Here is a 20488-nt window from a genome sequence, read left to right as displayed (position 1 = left end):
ATGTACAAGGTGCCAGTTCATATGATTATTGAGAAATCAAAAATGTTCTATAGGTGATGGGTGATGACCTCTGCGAGTATAAATACCACTCAAACAACACTGTGAATACCCAAACCAGTAGTGGAAAGTGGAAACTACTGCTCAATTGTTCATATTTTATAACCATATTGCTGTCCAAATTTTCAAACAGGTTGTTGCTGGCTTCTTGCTGCATGCATGTTTATTTCATCTTTACTCTACTTGCAATCCTGTGGTAATTCTTTAATAAATGCATAGAAGAGATAAAGTATGTTGAAAACATACAACATGCAAATTCACTCAGACAACGAGAAATTTTCATCCCTTTTTTTTTGCTACTGTGTGAAGAAATAAGAACACAAATAGTTATTTCATTTAATTGTTGTGCGCTAGAAACTACAGAAGTTGATAACCAAAAACTAAGTTACTGAACCATGAAATGCAAATTTGCACACAAGTTAAAATTTCAGAAAAATACCTCGTACCCTAAGAGTTGTGGCCTAAGCAACAATCTAAAAACTTAGCATTCTCACATATTTGGGTTAATTGGACAGTAATTTAATAAATAATTTCCATTTCAAAATGCAGCATGCAGCATTAGACATCCTCTTTATTTGAAGTCAATTTCAATATGGGAATAAAAAGGAAAATGAGAAAGGGATGAGCAAACAAAACTAAGTTAAACAAGTAAGTTTTATAGTAAGAATCTCCAACTGATTGTCACATTATATCCTTTTGCTCCTCCAAGTGTATCAGTCAACCATCCTTATGTCAACCGTCAAATCATAAGTCATCTGCAACACCAGAGAAGAACATGTGTGATGCCAACAGCACTTAAACTTTAAATTGGATCCCTGATATTATGCAGTGACCAATGTGGTCAAGTTCAATTTCTTTCTTAGACATCTCTTATGCTAAACTGGTAGCCTGTTCACAATCTCCTAACCTTGCCACGCACGCAATTAATATGTTGCAATTATGTTTGGTTCCATACCTTGCTTTTCCCTGTCAGCCAGTAAGGCCTTCGCAGCTTCAATCTGATCTAACTTACATTAACCATCCATCAGCATGTTATAAGTAACTACATCAGGCAAGAAGCCCTTCTTTTACTCCATTTCATAGAAGTACTTGAGAGCTGTCCCAAGTTCCCCACTTTGCAGAACCCACAAATTAGAACATTCTATGCAAATAATCTGTTTTTCCAACCTTCCTTCCCCCATTTGGCCAAATAGATAAACTGGTTCCTCAAACTTCCCTTCTTTCCACAATCCATTCAGATTCAGCAGGGTGTGCTATATATAAATTCACTAGGCTTAACTCCCTTCTGTCTCATCTCACCTAGCTTCGCCTGCTTTCCCTTCCTTACAGACATTATTAGCGCCGTGTGTGTAACAACTTTGGGAACAATTCCAAGAGTGTTCAATCCCGTATAAATGGAAATTTCATTGATAAGACCTTCTCAATTGTAGCCAATATTTTATTGCGAATAATTCCGACAACCTCCGGGGAAAAAAGGGCATTTACTTATTATAGAGATGGTGCGATTTGACTCTTTTTTTTTTGTTTTTTTAGCCCTACCTACACCCCGGTTTTACGAGAAAGGGCGGGGGTTCCGGAGAGAAAACCAAATTAGTAAGGGAAACCCACGCTTAGGGAAGGTGAGGTGAACTAACAACTCCTTCTGTCGTGTATCCTCGACTGATGCGGCCTCGGATGCTTCAATTGTAGATTTTAGTATTGAGCGAAAGGTTACACCTACAGTTTCAAACTGTCATGTTTATTGCAAGATCAACTTGACCAGTTGGATAGAATCCTTTCACCAAAGCAGTTCGTGCTGCCAGCATGTCACCGTCGATGATATAGTAGGACGTCGAGCGTGTCGGGCGAGGCGCCCTTGGAGGCTAGTAATGCCTTGGCGAGCGTGTTGCAGTACACGACGCTGGGCCGCGCATTGCGTCGAACAGCCTGCGCGCGGCGGCGATGCGGGGGCGGCCGAGCACGAGCAGGCAGAGGCGGTGCGGCACGCGACAGCGTTGAACGTGGCGGCGTCCCTCGGAGGCGGAGGTGCAACCCTACCGGCGACCGGTAGGCGCGCTCGGTGGAAGCGGGCACCGGGGCCGCGCCATGGCGCACGAACGGCGACAAAATCGGGGTTACGCGCGTGCGAGGCGGTGGAGAGGAGGGTAATGGCCGCTACTCGGGCGGCACCATGGCAAGCGCATCGAGTTGCCCTAGGACCTAGGGCGGTGGCGGTGGCGGCGGCGGCGGCGGCTGTGGCGGCGGCGGCGAGCTGGCGAGCCTTGGCCCTTAGCCGGCCGATTGCCCTGGACTTGACTGGCTAGGATTTGAGGTCACAAAGGCCTTGTTGAGATGGACACATGGGCCTACATTGAGGCCCATAAAAGAAATGGCAAGTTTAATTATGGGCCTTAAGGCTATTTAGTACTATATAGGGCATTGCCAAAATTTTGGCAAGACGGCAATATTGTCAAAATTTTGGCAGGATTTCTTATGTATTTACCAAATTTGACAACAAACTAAACATAGATATTTTTTGAAAACTTTGCTAAAAAATGGTATGGTTGAAAAGAGCATCAAAGTGAACAGGCTCATAATTTGCCTGTAACTTTTTCGCATGAAATGGGCTGTTTACATATCTGTTTGGAACTGATATATTTAGAGGAATTCAAACAACAAGTAATCGAAGTATATTTGCAAACCCTTGCTAGCTAAGTACTATTACTGTAGTATTTACTAAAAGTAAAAAAAGAAGTGAAATAATAATAGGATAATATACTGGTATATTACCAGTAGAAACAACTAAAGCCAGTGCTCTACAAATAAGCTATACTACCAGTGCAAACAATAATACTCATTTAATTCTACTATCGACAATTACATGATAGTATAAATGAATTTGATCAATTGAATTATATATAAAAGAAGAATGTTTAGATTGATTCTACTGCTACGGGCCATGACGAAAAAATATATATTACCTCTATTTTTAAATACATGGGGTTGTTGATTTCTTATATATGGTTGGGTTGACCATTCGCTTTATTGAAAAAATCTACGTAAATATTATTTATCTTAGTGTAACACGTTTTACATTAAAGATAGTTTCAGGATGAATTATATTTTTATTTTGTAAAAACATATATAAGACAATTCAATCATATGCCCAAAACTTAACATCATCACATTTTTATAAACAAGAGTAAAATGCACCGATGGTATCATAACTTGTGAGGTTGGTGCGGTTTAGTCACTTTATGTTGCAAATTGCTTAAATAAGTCACTCATTTTGCTTCAATGGTGTAAATTTTACCAAATACATTGTCACACGGATTGTTTGTTTGCAAATTGGAGATTGTATTGACCTAATATCATGCATTTTTTTCCCATGTGACCAGGGCAAGCATTAAACTTACAAATTTACATTTAAATTTTCCATGTATATGCTACTACTCCTGCTTTCAATGAACACGATTATATTGTGTTTGGCAATCAATAACAAAATTTATCTTTAATTGGTTTTACTACCGATACTATTGCACGTTGGCTTATTTATAGATCGTGTGACTATGTTTGTAAAACAAATTAACATAGCATATAACTTCATTGTAAACAGCCTCACATGACACATGTTTTATGTGGTTTATACCTCTAAAACAAGATGAGTGACTTGTTTGAACATTTTATACCAAGATAAGTGACTAAAATTGCACTCACCTTATAAGTTGTGATACTAGCAGTGTATTTCACTCTAAAAACATGTATATACTGTAGCCACAAACATCATGATATAGTATACTGTAGCCACAAACATCGTGAGATGTGTATGTCTACCTTTCATGTACAACGTGCTTCAGCTCTCAATATTCATCTGACTCTAATTTTATTTTCACGTTTTTTTAGCACCGAAATCGTACCGCTGAGTGAATATGGTCCACACAAATGGTCTTTCTTTGATTTGGTCTCTTCGGACGTAATTTGATTCCGGGTTAATCAGTCCTGCTACCAAAAGTCAATAATTTTGTTTCGGGCATCCAAATGCCACACAAAATCGGATACGTACATAATCACTATCCACACGATCACTCGAACGAAATTGCACTTGCTTATTAATTAATTAGCGTCACAAACTATACGGGATCGGAAATGGTGAAAAAAAAAGTTGTATGGATTTAGTGGGCAAGATTTCACTCAGAGTCAGAGATGGTGAATGAGCTGAGCAAGAAGAGGCAGGACGGAGTACGTATATGCAGATTCATTACCACACACAAGCACACACGTACTCAAATATATAGACCGGCCAAGCTTAAAATTATTACAAGCGGCTGATTAAAATCTACTCCCTCGTATCAGGTTGTAAGAAGTTTTAAAAGTCAAACTATTTTAAGTTTGACTAAGTTTATATACAAATATATTAATATTTATAATACTAAATTAGTGTCATCAAATTAATAATTGAATATGTTTTCATAATAAATTTGTCTTGGGTTAAAAATATTACTACTTTTTTCTATAAACTTGGTCAAACTTAAAGCATTTTGACTTTCACCAAAGTCAAAACGTCTTATAACCTGAAACGAAGGGAGTATTTGTTGAGAATCTGGAAATTAGGTTTTTCAATTCTTGCTTCTAGTTTATTTTTTGAATTATATAACTATACATTCTCAGAATATGTGTGGGAATCTAAAATGTTTGGAAAAAATGAAGATTCTGAGAGCTGCAGGTACTAGAAGCTCTCTCAAATAGAGCCATATAACAATATGGATTCTAATCACTCCGACAGATATCCCCTAGTTTCCTTTATCTTGTTTGTTCTTTTCTCTAAAAAGTATTAATGCAATGTAAACAGTCATGAAAAAGTCTAACAAATATAATAATTCAAAGTATAGTCACACCAAAATCCAAAATTTTAATTTGTCCAAATGTTGAAAAAAAGAGAGGTAAATTTGAGCGTGAATAGTAATACTATTGTTCATATGTTAGATACACTGCTGGAAAACCCTTTTTCACTCCCGGTTTGTAACCCCCTTTAATCCCGGGTACGTAACCGGGACCCCAAAACCGGAACTAAAAATGCGGACTAAAGAGGGTAGCGCCACGTGGCAGGCGCTACCATCTCTAGTCCTTTTTTTCTTTTTTTTTCATAGTTTTTACTATTTGCATATTGATATCTAACCAAACTCCACAATAAAATCATCAACAGTCACATAAACATCACAAAATCATCCACAGTCACAAAAATCATCCACATCCAAAAATCATCCATATCCACAATCACAATTCACATAACAAATTTACAGATCCAAAGACATCACAAATCAGCAAATTCACAGATAAATCAACCAAATCCAACACTTAAAATCACAAATCAATCGCCTCCCTCCACCGCCGTGCCGTCGCCGTCACCGCGCGGGGCTGCCGCCACTCACTGCCACACGGGCCGCGGCCACCCGCTCCCGTGCACAGGCCACCGCCTCCCTCCACCGCCGCACTGTCGCCATCGCCATGCAGGGCGCTGCCGCCGCCGCTCGCTCTCTGCAAAAGGAGTGAAGGAGATGATAAGAGAGGATGAGAGAGAAAAAGAAAAGGATAAGAAGGAGGAAAGGGAGGAGGAAGTTTTTGCGCGCGAGGAGGATAAGTGCGAAGGATTATATACCAACCAGGACTAAAGATAGTAACGGGCTGGATGATATCGGAACTGGGACTAAAAATCATTTTAGTCCCGGTTGGTAAGTGCGTTGGGCTTTTCAACCGGGACAAAAAATGATTTTTAATCCTGGTTCCTATCGGAGCCGTGACTAATGTGGTTTTAGACCAACCCAGCAAAGATCAGTTCTCCAGTAGTGATATATCTTTCTTTTCTCTCTATGTGAGATGAATTAAGATTTGAAATTGAGTGAAGTAGAATATTTATTATGTATAAATGATATATCAAATATCTTGAAGAAAAATTATAACTGTTTCTATGGTATTTTGACGAATGAGGTGATATATCCTAAAGCGAATGAAGAGTTTTCGCTAGATCATAGTTTGATTTATGTAATTAAATGGCCCAAACAAGTGAGTGGAGAACTATAGATGCTACGTAGTTTCTCTGTTTTTAATGGATGACGCCCTTGACTTTTAAACATACATTAACCACTTTTCTTATTCATATAAGTTACATAATTAGTATTCATTATATTGTGACGTGGTCTAACATTACTTTAACCATGATTTACATTTATTTTATACTCCTTCCATTTTTAAATATTTAACGCCGTTGACTTTTTAAAATATGTCTGACTGTTCATCTTATTCAAAATTTTTTTAAGTAATTATTAATTCTTTTCCTATCATTTGATTTATTATTAAATATACTTATATGTATTCATATAGTTTTACATATTTCACAAAAGTTTTTAATAAGACGAACGGTCAAACATGTGCTAAAAAGTCAACAGTGTCAAATATTTAGAAACGGAGGGAGTATTTATATATTTCCTTTAATAAGATAAATAGTGAAATGTATGTCCAAAAGGTTCAGATGTAAGCCTCTCTTAACAACCGAAGTGGCTAATTATTTATTTACAACATAACTATTATTATTAGTATTATCACAGACCATTAAGGCCAAACTATGCATATTTTATTTTGTTTAATTCATTAATATCCATAAAGCTCAGAATATAAAATGATATGTAGATATTTATCTCAAATTCTAGGATAGCACCACACATCAGCTTGTTGCATTCGCTTATTATCTACGTATATAATCCCCCCCCCCCCCCCCCCGCCCCTCTCTCTAATAACGATCTATGTGTCTCTACGGGCCTATTCACTTTGAAGCCATTTTCAACCTTACCAAATTTTGGTAAAGTTACAAAAAAAAGTGGCTACATTTAGTTTGCTGCCAAATTTTGATAACTGAAGTATATGAGAAATCGTAAAAAAAAAAAAAAGGTTTTTTTACGTCAAAGTGAACAGGGCCTATATCTAGCCTTTAGGGGGATCCGTTGCTGATGTGGCCATTGTGGACGGGCTCGCTGCTCCGGCGCTTCATCTGCTTGCTGATGTCGTCGGCGATGAGCTCCGCGTCCTCGCCACTGCCGTAGATTCCCCTCCTCACCATCCCGGCGCAGTACAGCCCGTTCTCCCCCTTCCAGTGATTCGGGTAGCTCCGCCCCGCCATCCCGTCGTCTCCGATCAGCCCGTCATCGCTCTACAATCCATTCACAAAAGACATGTAAAAATATATAGAGCATCTAAGTATTATTTATAGAACTTCAATGAAATCAAGTTCAAAATCGATCATACACTGAGAAAAAATATAAATTGGATGTGAATAATACTACTACCTCCGTTTTTTAATAGATGACGCCGTTGATTTTTTCTTACATGTTTGACCATTCGTCTTATTTAAAAAGATTACGTAATTATAATTTATTTTGTTATGAGTTATTTTATCACTCATAGTACTTTAAATGTGATTTATATCTTATACATTTACATAAAATTTTTGAATAAGACGAATGGTCAAACATGTGAGAAAAAATCAACGGTATCATCTATTAAAAAACGGAGGGAGTAATATTTTTCATAGACTATATTTGTCTCTTTTGAAAACCTTTTTATGCGTATGTCCAGTTTGCAGTAATTTAGAATTTGTGGAACAGTATACTTCCTCTGTCCCAAAATATAAGAGATTTTAGGTGGATGGGACGTATCCTACTACCATGAACCTGGACCAAAATCTCTATATTTAGAGACGGATGGAGTATGTTTGTTGCATGGGTTTTTATTTTTGTTGAAATTTTTTTATAACAATCTGGATGGCATTGGAACAAACGAGAACATATCCCATCAAGAATTAAGAAGGGGTTGTTTACCACACTCTATTTCCGATTTTCCGGTATATTCTCGGAACACACAGTACCCTGAACATGAAGTGTACTGGGTGTGCTCCCAAAAGTTGAGACCGGTTGGAGTTTTTCTTCTTCGCAAAGCTTTCCCGCCAAATGACTTTGTGTCGCGGCACGAATCATGATGCACACAACCAGTACATGCACACAGTGTTCAATTAATTTACTTAATTAATTACCTTGAGCCACTGCTTGGTGGTGCTCCGGTAACCGGTGGCGAAGACGATGGCGTCGAAGGCGTGGCGCCGGCCGTCGGCGAACTCGACGTCGCCGCCGCGGACGCTCTTGATGCCGGCCGGCACGACGCGGATCTCCCCGGACCTGATCTTGGCGAAGGTGCCGACGTCGAACACCGGGTACGCCGGCGTGGTCATCTTCATGGCGAACGGCCCGACGGCCGGCCGCCGGAGCCCGTACCGCGCGGTGTCGCCGCCGAACACGACGGCGCACATGAGCAGCACAACCTTGTCCACCGCCCACGTCGGCAGGTACCTCTGCAGCGCCATCCCCACGCTCCAGACCTCCCGGCTCACCAGGTGCACCTCGCCGCGCACGGCGATGGAGACGGCGGCTGCGCCGCCGGCGGCGAGGTCGTAGGCGATCTCAAAGCCGGAGTTGCCGCAGCCGACGACGAGCACGGACCTCCCCTTGAACGCGCCGGCCGAGCGGTAGTCAGCGGAGTGGACGACCTTGCCGGGGAACGTGTCCATGCCGGGCACCTCGGGCACCACCCTCTCGTCGTTCTCGCCCGCGGCGGCGACGAGGTGCCTCGCCGCGTACCGCTCCGCCTTCCCCGTGGCGAGGTCGACGGCGTCGACGAGCCACCTGGCGCGGGCGGCGTCGTGGCGCGCCGAGCGGACCTCGCGGCGGAGGCGGGTGCGGACGCCGAAGCGGGAGGCGTAGGCGTCGAGGTAGGCGGCGAAGTCGTCGCGGGGGAGGTAGTCGGGCGCGGCGGCGGCGTGCGGCGCGCGCGGCAGCGCGCAGTGGCGCTTGGGGAGGTGGAGGCGGAGGCGGTCGTAGGCGCGGTGGCGCCACAGCGACGCCACGCAGTCGTCGCGCTCCAGGACGAGGCAGCTCGCCACGCCGCGCACCGACAGGCACGCCGCCGCGGCCAGCCCGGACTGCCCGGCGCCCACGATGATCACCTCCTCCTCGTGCTCCGGTGTCATCTCCTCACCCTTCGCCGCCACTGCCATTGCCGCCGCCTTTGCAGAGCAGAGCTCGTCGATCGTCGCGCGCGTGGAGCGAATCGAAGTGAACGGGGTTGGATGCATTTGGTGTGGGGGTGGCGGCTTATAAGGGAGTCGCGTTGGAGGGGGTGGGCCCCACATGTCAGGCTGCGGAGCTGTTTTTCTTTTTTAAAATTTTTCTGTGGCTGTGTGCTGCGTTGTACTACTAGGCCAGGGCCTTGTTTAGTTTTAACTTTTTCTTCAAACTTTCAACTTTTTCATCACATCAAAATATTTTTACACACATAAACTTTTAACTTTTCCGTCACATCATTTTAATTTTAATTAAACACATCATTTTAATTTTAATTAAACTTTTAATTTTAGCGTGAACTAAACACACCCTAGGCCTAGTCTGTACCGGTGTGCCGGCCGGCCGTGTGTTCACTGCATTTGCATAGTTCAGTGTGGGTGGAATGCATGGTGCCACGTATCTTTTTTTTTTTTGCGGGGATGGTGCCACGTATCTTACAAAATGTTTACTTCCTTCGTACGATTTTAAATGTGTAATGCTGTTTACTCTTCTGCATTATTTTTATAATACGTTTTATTTAAAATTTTAATCTAAGTATAAAAAAATAAGCTATGCTTATTTTTAGAAAAAGTTTAAATTACCACCCCCTCCCCCCTTAAATTTTAATATCAGACATTCTATACCCCTGAATTCTCCAAACCAAACGATTTACCCCTTTAATCACCATTGCCGCTGCCTTTGCAGAGCTCGTCGTGAAGCGAAGCAATGAGATCTGGGGTGGATGCACTTGGTGCGGGGAAGGCGGCTTATATACTGTTGGATTAAAAAATAGGCATATAATATTCGTGCACGTCACCATGAGTAAAATTTTAAGTAAACTTGTGAGCAAAATTTTTACTCGTGATGATGTGAACAAATCTCACACGTCTATTTTTAACGGTAGTTTACAATTTCCACATATTTCCACCATATATTTTTCTGCTTATATGGGAGTCCCATTAGCGGTGGTGGGGCCCAGCAGGGCCGTCCCGAGGGGAGTGTGACGACCAGCGCGATCGCATAGGGCCCCAATCTCGCCTGCTTGTCGCTGGTCGACTGTGCATTTACCCTTGTGCGTTGTGCCGCAGCAAAGCAGGAAGGCAGCAAGCAACGCCGGATTTGGATCCGGTGCAGTACCTAGTGGGACTGCAACATAAGCAGTCACACTAGGATCTTTTAATGTAAATTTAAGGGTCCAAAATCATAAAGTATTGTTCACATCTCAAAAAAACTGTAGAACTACTGTAGCATCAGATCTAGACCGTTCATTGAAAAAATAGATGGCTAAGATGATGTGCAGTTTCTAACTTGCGGTCACAGTTAGGACTGCACTGCATCTCAATTCTTTGCCCTCCATGACGCTACGGCTGCAAGACAGCAAGCAAGGCTGGCTGCAATGCATGCAGTAGTGTGTTAGCACTAAAGTTTTATTTTGGGCACAAGGTTTATGATTTATTTAGCATGTACAATAAATTAAATTCTATTTTTGACATCTCTTATCTAAATATATGTGCATAGGTTTATATAGCATTTCAACTTTCAACCAATGTCTTATGCAAATCATTGAAAATTTTATGCCAGGAACACTAAAAGAATTATGCTTTTCAATTGAAGATTATGCGCATATACAGTTTTTTTTTCTACTCCAGTTTATACTGCTATAAAATATATCATGGGGGTATAACGGTGTGTGTTTGAGAGAATACATAGGAAAAGAGAAATTGAGAAGATACATGAGCGCATGATTAATTGAGTATTAATAATTTTAAACTTGAAAATAAATTAATATTATTTTTAAAGTAACATTTCAATATTTTATTTTCAAAAAAACACCATCTATAGCAACGGGAAACATTTGCGCGTAAAACGAAAGAGTTGTTCTCTCTTTATGCTGCTCGCAGCCTAAGTTTTTATTAACTTATTTTATAGCTTAAGTTTAGTATTTGGTTAAGATTTTCGCACAGGGCTCCAAAATTCATGGGACGGCCCTGGGGCCCAGAAGTCAGGCAGCGGGGCTGGGTTCCTTTTTTAAAACGAAAAATTCTGTGGCTGTGGCGCTGTGCTAGTAGGCCTACCGTGTGTTCACTGCATTGGTTAGTGGTGGAATGCATGGTGCCACCTATGTTCGAAATTGTTACCCCCTTCCTACAACTTTAAATGTATAATGTTATTTACTTTTCGACATTTTTTAAGTATATGTTTATGTTTATTTGAAAACTTAATTTAAGTATAAAAATAAGCCATGCTTATTTTCAAGATAAAACAAACCACAACAAAATAAATAATACTCTCTCCGTCCCAAAATATAAGGAATTTTATATGGATGGGACACTTCCTTGTACAGGAAATGTCTCATCCGTCCAAAATCCCTTATATTTGGGACGGAGGGAGTATTTAATTAATTTTTAATAGGATGAATGATCAAATGACGACCAAACATTAACAGAGGCGTATATTTAAAAACGAAGATAGTACTATTTTAATAAGGGAGTTACTCATTTTATTACCACAAATATTTGAGTATTTCATGTCCAAGTTAAGTGACACAATTTTTTTTGGTAGATTCGCCTTATTTTAAATTTAGGCCATAGGGAGCAAATAAGATAGAGACCATATTCTTGTAGTATATATAATGCATTACAATTTCATAATGTATTATACATTTAGACCAATATGGTCATATCATTATTTTCATGTGTGTAACACAAATATTCAAAGGACTTCAAAAGAATACAAGTAATCGGAGTCCAGACATCGTAAACTAAATGTACCTCCTTTTCTGAAGTACAGAAAGCCGCTGAGTGAATATAATCCACACAAATAAATGATAGATCTAAAAAAACGGAGTTGCTAGAAATATGGCGCCATATGCTACAGTCGATTTTTTTTCAGTCACTTACACAGTAGTTACACCTCATTTACACCCCACTTACATATGTAATTAATATATAATTTTCGAATTTACATATGTAATTTTAGTACTTACATATATAATTTTGAGACTTACATTGTAAATACACTAAAATTACATATGTAATTTAGGGACTTACAATGTAAATACATGCCGACTATTTTTTGATAAAAAATATGGCGCTATAAATATAGCTACACCCTAAAAAATATATGTTTGGTTTGGCCTCATTACATTAGGACACGTAATGTAATCTGATTACAGGAGCTAAACAAGTCATTTAATTTGTTACGGCCGCGCCGCAGCTAATTAAATGCTCCTAGTACCACACAATGACACAATCGGAATTAGTTTCGGTGTCCCGTGGAAATTCGTTTCCCGTACTTCCAATAGAGCACTGTCGGATACCACACAACACAAAGTAATATAATTCGTGCTGGCTTGTTTAGTATCACAAACCAAATCCAGCCGATGCATTGTTTTTTTTTAAAAAAAATAAAAAGACAATATGAACACCCTCTTTTTCAAATTAATCCAGTTTAGAGTGGATTTTTTTGGTAAATTTTACTATAGGACACTCGATCAAAATTTATGTAATTTACTAGTAAACGTCATAAAAAGTTGTCATGGCTAAAAGATAGCTTAAAAACTGGTAATTTGGTGAAGGACAATTTCAGCTCAGTTAGAGAGAAATTCTTCAAAAAATATAATAATGCCCCTAAGGGCCAAAGGCTGATGACATAAAGATGAGTTGAAGATGGAATATGATGTATACTAATGATGTACTTGGGGTAATGGCAGATTTAGAGTTTCATGATTTCCAAATTTTTACTACAACACCATGTTTGGAGCCTATGCCCTAGGGGTGTTCTCGTCTATTTGAAGAACTTCTATCTCTAATTGAGTCGAACGTGTTCTCTAGCAAATTATCAATTTTGGATGTCTTTCAGCCGTGACACTTTTTAAATGTCTACCAACAAATTACAAAAAAATTGAATGTCCTAAGTAAATTTTGTCTCTTTTTTTACACTGTGTAGTTTTTTTAAAAAAAAGAAAAGACATAACTATTGTTATTGTACTCTTATACTTTGTAAAGTATTTGTTAAATAAAGTACACAAGTCTATCCCATAATTAAAGAGGTTAAAAAAAAAACAAAACCACACCCCCAAGCACGACCAGATCACAGCTTGATTACTAGAGACGACCCCACGATCGAGTGAGCCAACATGATATAACTATTATTAATCAAAGACCACCCAAGGGCAAGTTTTATTTTGTTTATTTCATCCACATCCACAAACTCAGAAACAAAATCATAGTATAAAAGCTACACCTAATATAATAACCAAGACAAGGTCCAAGGGGGAGAGCCTCATCAGCTTGATTTAATTTCTTTCTAGGCCGAGCCATTGTTGTGGGTAGGCTTGCTGCTGCTCCGGAGTTGCTTGCTGATGTCGTCGGCGATGAGCTCCGCGTCCTCGCCGCTGCCGTAGATTCCCCTCCTCACCATCCCGGCGCAGTACAGCCCGTTCTCCCCCTTCCAGTGATTCGGGTAGCTCCGCCCCGCCATCCCGTCGTCGCCGATCAGCCCATCATCGCTCTATAAAATTAAATTTAATTACACACAAATGGTAGAAAACATATGTAAAATATATAAATGAGGTACTATCTAGCATATGGTGTAGTTAAGATCGTACAATAAGGTTAATTAAAACATGATTTTTAATGTGCCATTCTGTTTTTTAAAAAAACAAAAATATTAGAGCTTTTATTGTTGATGGTTAAATAACATGTAAAGCTTTTGTGTGTTTCGGATTGAAAAAAAAAATGTTGTCATAAGCCACACTAGCTATCGCTGATATATTATTTGAAAAACATGTACTCCCTCGTCTTATAATATAAGGGATTTTGGATAGATGTAACCTATTCTGGTTTAATTAATCTGGACAAACATTATATTAGGATGTGTCACATCCATCTAAAATACTTTATATTATGAGACGGATCAGTATGTACGTTCAGCATGAGGTGTATGCTGCTGAAAGTTGAGACCTTGTCGAGCTTTGCTTCATGCCAAAGCCATAGGAATATGCATACGGCCGGGAGCAGCAATAATTAACTGTGTCGCCGCACGTATGAATCATGATGCAAACAATTAACACAGTACTGTTCAATTAATTAACTTATTAATTAATTACAATTACCTTGAGCCAGTGCTTGGTGGTGCTCCGGTAGCCGGTGGCGAAGACGACGGCGTCGAAGTCGTGGCGCTGGCCGTCGGCGAACTCGACGTCGCGGCCGCGGACGCCCTTGATGGCGGCCGGGAGGACGCGGATCTCGCCGGACCTGATCTTGGCGAAGGTGCCGACGTCCACGACCGGGTACATCGTGGTGGTGGCCTTCATGGTGAAGGGCCCGACGGCCGGCCGCCGGAGGCCGTAGCGGGCGGTGTCGCCGAACACGGCGGCGCACATGAGCAGCACCACCTTGTCGATCACCCACACCGGCAGGTACCTGTACAGCGTCATCGCCAAGTTCCATATCTCCTTGCTCACCAGGTGCAGCTGCGATCGATTAATTAATTGGTTGCAATTTAGATTGCATGATTAACCAGAATGGTCACTGAGATTACCTCGCTAAGGAGTAAGGACGACGTACTACAGTTATGCGTGTAGAAAAAATCTCGAAATCTTAAATCATTACTAAATATTAAAATATTTTAAAAAATCAAAATGAAATTTTATATTAATAGATTTTTCATAAAAAGCTCTTTCATATAATTATTTTTTTATTTTTTTAAAAAAAGTTTATCTATACTCGAGTAGTGGTGGTTCTTGTTCCGCCACTGACCCCCCACCAACTCCCAACTTTTCTTTTTAGCAAAAATGGCATGTGGGTCTAGAGGACCTATATGTCAACCACTCCCACCGACTCTATGTTTTTTATAAGAAGAAAAAGTAATAGTGTAGTACTAAAGGATTCATACGTCAGTAACAAATATATATACATCAATTAAGAGATGAAAATAACATATTAATGATAATTTTTTATTTGATTAAAATCACGTTACAACGCATGTTCAATATGCTAGTTCCATAGATATTATAGAACGTTGTATTGATGTCTAAACTAACAGATGTATAGTGATTAATCAAAGACTAGTTACATTAAAAATTTTAATTAATTAATGATATTATTACTGACATCTCTGAAACTAGATCCTACGGTAATTACGCACACACGAACGACCGGACGACTTTCGGCACACGGTAAGAAGGGAAAAAAAAAGAAGGATGACCACACTACATTTAAAGTAGTAGAGATATACTCCCTCCATTCCATAATATAAGACGTAACTATTTTTTAAAGTTGTTTCGTAATATAAGGCGTATATGCATGTATGTTATTAACTAGCACACCTTTTTTTTACTATAATATTATTATTTAAATCCTCCATCAACAAGATCTTTAATTTTATTAGATGCATGCATTCTATTTATTAGGGTAATCTAAACTACGATGCGATAATAATTATTTTTTGGTTTTTAGGTTAAGGGTGGTTATGTCTTATACTTTTAAAATGGAGGGAGGAATAACTTTCTGTGTACGTATAGTTATATTTAGCCCGAATCTGCGAATAGAGGGCTCCCCCTAATAATTGGAACAAGAAAATACTAGAGGACAGGATCCCAGGCCGTCCGGAGGGACGCTGGCGGACTATGATATGCCTGCGTGGATCTGGCGTCGCCATGCGAAAATCAGACAAAGGCGTGCACGTGTAACGTGTTTTTTTCCCTCCTGATGACGATGACGCACGTACGGTACAGTATATACGTACGACATACATACAGAGAGATGAACGTACGTATACTGGATCGAGCCACATATATATGCTTGTGATGTGATTGATAACAATCGAGTTAATGATGTTTTTAAGCAAAATAATCATCGGATCCTACGCTGCATGCACGCAACCTGACCTGAATTACATTACGCATTTAATCAGCTGCGGTCTCGGGCTGAGATTAATTAGGAGCAAAATCATTGTGTAGTCTGATCGATCGATGATGTGTTTAATTAGCCTGCACGTGATGTCAGAGTTCGAGAGAGACCAGGCCATGTGCCAGCGACGATGAATATATATATATAGTCAAGTTATTTATACTTTTACATGGCGCCGCCCACGATATAGCTCTCGGATACCATTTTATATGGTTGGGTCTAATAAAATTTGCAATAAGCATGCACACTACTGTAATTAATCATACAGCAACGAAATTCTCTGCCAGGTTGTTGGTTTAATTGTTTAATTTATTTCCACTTTCGAGTCCTCTGGAATTAAAGAGCCCAAGTTTAAAAAAAAAACAGCTTTCATGTTGGTTGCCCAAAATACACGTCAGGATGCACACACTTAATTACTCACGCCTACAAACACCTGTACATGATTATATTCTAGCTAGCACAGTCTAAAGAGACTAAATTAAGGACTAATTAACCTTATATATATAGCGGCGTGGGTACACATTTTACCATTGAATAGATTGTGTGGTTATTTCTGTTCTAAATACGTCCCATGTCCTAATTAAATATACGTCGTCTTATTTGTGGTCACACCTTCTATTCACCGAATTTATTGGCATATTATACTCTGTCTCTTTTTTAGTTTTTTTTTCATATAGACCATTAATGTAAACCTGTAATGTTGGTGTTTGGGGATCAATTTCGATCTCCGTACGTGTGTTTTTTGTTTCATTTCAAAGTTAGTTGGAGTTTCTCTATTTGTCATGTTTCATCAGTACTGCTGGTAGCTTAGGACCACACTGAAAGAATTTGGACTGTTGCGTCGTCATGTCTTAATTAATCGCTACTACTACGTAGTACCAGCAACACTAGGGAGTAATTAAGTAATTAACCCTGGTGATTAATAACCACATGTACTGATCGATCCATTGGAAAGGAAGAAAACGTGGATGGTTTTAATTAATTACAGAGCTTAATCACGGTCAGGAGCCCGCCGCGTCCACTGCTAATTAATCCCTCTTTAAGATCTCTGTCAGTAACTAATTATGGTTAATTAATTACTCAGCTTGATTACTCGATCCTAGCCGTCCGTTAGGCGATCCGATGATCGTAAATTAATTCAAGGTACTTCCTCACCGATCAACTGATCAAGCACGGTACTCTCACTCACTGGCATGTGGGGCCATGGATTAATTGGTACCAAAGAAAATACAAAAAATATAGCTTTTCTCATTCTCACTAGCGTGTGGGGCCAGGGGTTGGTATACTAATAATAAGAATGTTACGAAAATTATTGGCAAATCTAGCTCTTTTAAGGTGGCTAGGATGTTATTAATTGGCCCGGCCCTACCAAATTTGGTCAAATAACAATTATACTAGTACCAAATATTCGATTCGGTCGTATAATTTTTTTAAGGTACAAATTCGATTAATTAATTGGTAAATCAAAAATAATTAATTATAAGCAAATTAAACGAGGGACAAATAAACAGAGCTTGAAATTCGCTCGTTTTAATGGCAAATCGAATTTAATTTGGAAACGATTGAAACGAATTAATTATAATTAAGCTAGTATAGGAGACAAGAGCTAAGCAAGCTAGCTGACCTCGCTGCGGATGACGATGGAGGTGGCGGCGCCGCCGACGGCGAGGTCGTAGGCGATCTCCATGCCGGAGTTGCCGCCGCCGACGACGAGCACGGACTTCCCCTTGAACCCCTCCGCGCTCCGGTAGTCGGCGGCGTGCACCACCTTCCCGGGGAACGTCTCCATCCCGGGCACCTCGGGCACCACCCTCTCGTCGTTCTCGCCCGCGGCGGCGACCAGGTGCCTCGCCGCGTACCGCTCCGCGCGTCCCGTGGCGAGGTCGACGGCGTCGACGAGCCACCGGGCGCGGGCGGCGTCGTAGCGCGCCGAGCGGACCTCGCGGCGGAGGCGGGCGCGGACGCCGAAGCGGGAGGCGTAGGCGTCGAGGTAGCGGAGGAAGTCGTCGCGGGGGAGGTAGGTCGGCGACGCCTCGCCGTGCGGCGCGTGCGGGAGCGCGCAGTAGCGCTTGGCGAGGTGGAGGCGGACGCGGTCGTAGGTGCGGTGGCGCCACAGCGACGCCACGCAGTCGTCGCGCTCCAGGACGAGGCAGCCCGTCACGCCGCGCACCGACAGGCACGCCGCCGCCGCGAGCCCCGACGGCCCCGCCCCGACGATGATCACCTCCTCCTCCTGCTCCTGCTCCACCGCCGCCATTGCCGTCGCCGCCGTGGTGAATCGAGAGAGAGGTGGAGTGGAAGCGAAGCGAGGGCGAAGGGGTTTTATATATATAGGGTAATTTATATAGGGGGGAGGGGGTGGAGTGGCGTGGAAGGGAGAGGGTGGCCGGCGGTGGGGGTGGGAGTGGTGGTGGGGCCCACCTGGCAGGCAGTAGGAGCTGGATTTTATTTTATTTTATTTTTGGATTTTCTGAGGCTGTGTGCTGTTTGTTGCCACTAGTGCTAGTACACTTGTCATAGCAATTGCTGGCCTTGGGTTTCACTGCATGTGGGGCCATTGGGGGGTGGGGTGGAATTATTTATTATGTATGATGCCAAAATGCCTTCAATTTGCTGTACTTTTAATTAGGGGAGTTATTATGTTTTATTGCTGTAGATATTTTGGCTGTTCCCATTCATCAATGTTTTGGTAGTAATAGTAGCTGTATATTTCTTTTCCTACAGAATTTTTAATCACTCATGAAAAACGTGTTCCAATAGAAAAAGGTATAGGAGGGATTGAATTATTTCCTCTTTAATACTTTTAGGGAGGGATTAACCGAACTTAGACTTTAAGGTTGTGTTCTTTTCTCGATATTCTCAACTTCATTTTTTGCGCGCGCACTTCTCAAATTATTAAACGGTGTGTCTTTTTGCAAAAAGAAGTTCTATAGGAAAGTTGTTTTAAAAATCAAATTAATATATTTTTCAAAAGAAAATTAATTAATACTTAATTAATCATGTGTTGAGAAGTCGTTTCGTTTTACGTGAGCGGGAGATAAGTTCCCAACTCATTGAAAAGAACACAGTGGAGAAGTTATCCAACATTTCATCAGACGTATTTATGAATACGGGGGCTTGGTTTTTTTAGAGAGATTAAGAACTTGGAGAAAAAAAGAACTATTATATCCCTTGTTAAATGAGAGGTGCAATGACGGAGATGGAAAGAAAATTGAATGAGGTGTGCAGTGATGGGTGGGTAACACTACATGAATTCTTATATTTATAGATATAAATTTTATAAGTATCCTAAATTTTATTTATGGATAAACTTTAAGTGCTAAAATCATCTTAAAAAAACTATATGCAACTTGGAGTTTACATCCAAACCACGAATGCCTAAAGTGCATATACAACCGTTGGCACTTGGCACACAACACAAATTTGTGCCTCCTCAATTTGCTATCAGGTATACGCTATAGGCCTTGTTTAGGAGAGTTTAATATTTTGAGAAGCAACTATTTAGTACCTAGTTTTTGAGAATCTAGAAAAGTTGGCCTTTTCAGTTTATGATTTTTAATTTATTTTCTGAATTTTATAACTACAATTTCTCATAATCTAAGTAAGAATCTTGACTGTTTGGGGAAATTGGAAATCCGAAAGAAGTTACAGGAGTTAAAAGCTCTCCAAGTAAGACCATAGTCTTGTTATTGTGAGCTATAGTTTTCAGGTGTGCTCCAAATCAGTGGGTTTATTTGTGGTCTCTCTCAAGAACTTCATTTGCGAGGACTTTCACTGTCGTTTCTTCTTATGGCGTGATGGGGGTCCAAGTTGGAAGCTGGAATTTCTTTCTTGGGAAAAGGAAGAAGCATCTCAATGGACTGTAATTTCCAGCAAAAAGACCAAGTTTTCTCAGTCTCCCAAGATCCTCAATAAAGGAAAGTTTGTTCCCCGGCGTTTAGTTTTCAAGAGGTTATGTTTCCCTACCAGGAAGAACCTTTCTTCTTCCTCAGCTCTTCGCCATTGCTGGACTCTCAAAGTTTGAATTCTCATTCATTGCAAATTCATAATGGTCATTCATCCAAGGTAAATTCTGGAGCATTTTTTGTGGGATCTATCTCTTGTCCTCTTATTGCTCCTTGCTTGATGCCCGCTGCTCGAAATTTAAATTCTGCTGGGCTGCGCTCTCACTTGGGCTGCCTTAGCAAATCTGCTAGATGTGTCTCTTATTGGGCCTATGGGCATTTGGCCTCTTCTTGTCTTCATCGCGGCCCAAAGAAACGATGGGTTATCAAAAATCTCGCCGTTATTCTATCCCCCGCTAATCACTTGACTGATCATGTTTCCATTTCTGAAAACAGGATTATCGCCACTACCACCTCCCCTTCCTCCCAAGCACCCCTTCAGCTTCCTTCC

At 40.8% G+C, this 20488-nt stretch overlaps 2 protein-coding genes across 3 annotated transcripts; both read right to left on the bottom strand.

Annotated features, from left to right (window-relative positions):
* Positions 1-5266: 5266 nt before the first annotated feature.
* LOC127760390 (probable indole-3-pyruvate monooxygenase YUCCA10) lies at positions 5267-9193 on the bottom strand. 2 transcript variants are annotated; one of them, XM_052284652.1, is made up of 3 exons: positions 8117-9193; positions 7017-7237; positions 5267-5571 (listed from the first exon to the last, which is right to left on the bottom strand). In XM_052284652.1, the coding sequence occupies exons 1-2, from the start codon at positions 9131-9133 to the stop codon at positions 7019-7021; spliced, it is 1236 nt and encodes a 411-aa protein (XP_052140612.1). In that variant the 5' UTR covers positions 9134-9193; the 3' UTR covers positions 5267-5571; positions 7017-7018. The 2 variants fall into 2 exon arrangements, with proteins under 2 accessions (XP_052140612.1, XP_052140603.1); XM_052284643.1 differs by lacking the exon at positions 5267-5571 and having other exon boundaries at positions 6816-7237.
* A 4115-nt stretch (positions 9194-13308) lies between these two features.
* On the bottom strand, positions 13309-18387 carry LOC127760405 (probable indole-3-pyruvate monooxygenase YUCCA10). Its single transcript, XM_052284661.1, has 3 exons — positions 17718-18387; positions 14296-14655; positions 13309-13691 (listed from the first exon to the last, which is right to left on the bottom strand). Exons 1-3 carry the CDS (start codon positions 18348-18350, stop codon positions 13488-13490), a joined length of 1197 nt encoding a protein of 398 aa, XP_052140621.1. The 5' UTR covers positions 18351-18387; the 3' UTR covers positions 13309-13487.
* Between the last annotated feature and the right edge of the window lie 2101 nt (positions 18388-20488).

The sequence above is a fragment of the Oryza glaberrima genome, chromosome 1, assembly GCF_000147395.1.
Source record: "Oryza glaberrima chromosome 1, OglaRS2, whole genome shotgun sequence".
NCBI classification, from domain to species: domain Eukaryota; kingdom Viridiplantae; phylum Streptophyta; class Magnoliopsida; order Poales; family Poaceae; genus Oryza; species Oryza glaberrima.
This window is presented reverse-complemented; position numbering and strand designations above follow the sequence as displayed.

Bases quoted from the DNA above. Each gene is read 5' to 3' on its own strand.
- LOC127760390 (XM_052284652.1), bottom strand. From the start codon at position 9,133: ATGGCAGTGGCGGCGAAGGGTGAGGAGATGACACCGGAGCACGAGGAG. The intron at 7,238-8,116 runs GTAATTAATTAA...AATGGATTGTAG, and splicing joins CCACCAAGCAGTGGCTCAAG to AGCGATGACGGGCTGATCGG.
- LOC127760405 (XM_052284661.1), bottom strand. From the start codon at position 18,350: ATGGCGGCGGTGGAGCAGGAGCAGGAGGAGGAGGTGATCATCGTCGGG. The intron at 14,656-17,717 runs GTCAGCTAGCTT...AATCGATCGCAG, and splicing joins CCATCGTCATCCGCAGCGAG to CTGCACCTGGTGAGCAAGGA. The intron at 13,692-14,295 runs GTAATTGTAATT...TTAATTTTATAG, and splicing joins CCACCAAGCACTGGCTCAAG to AGCGATGATGGGCTGATCGG.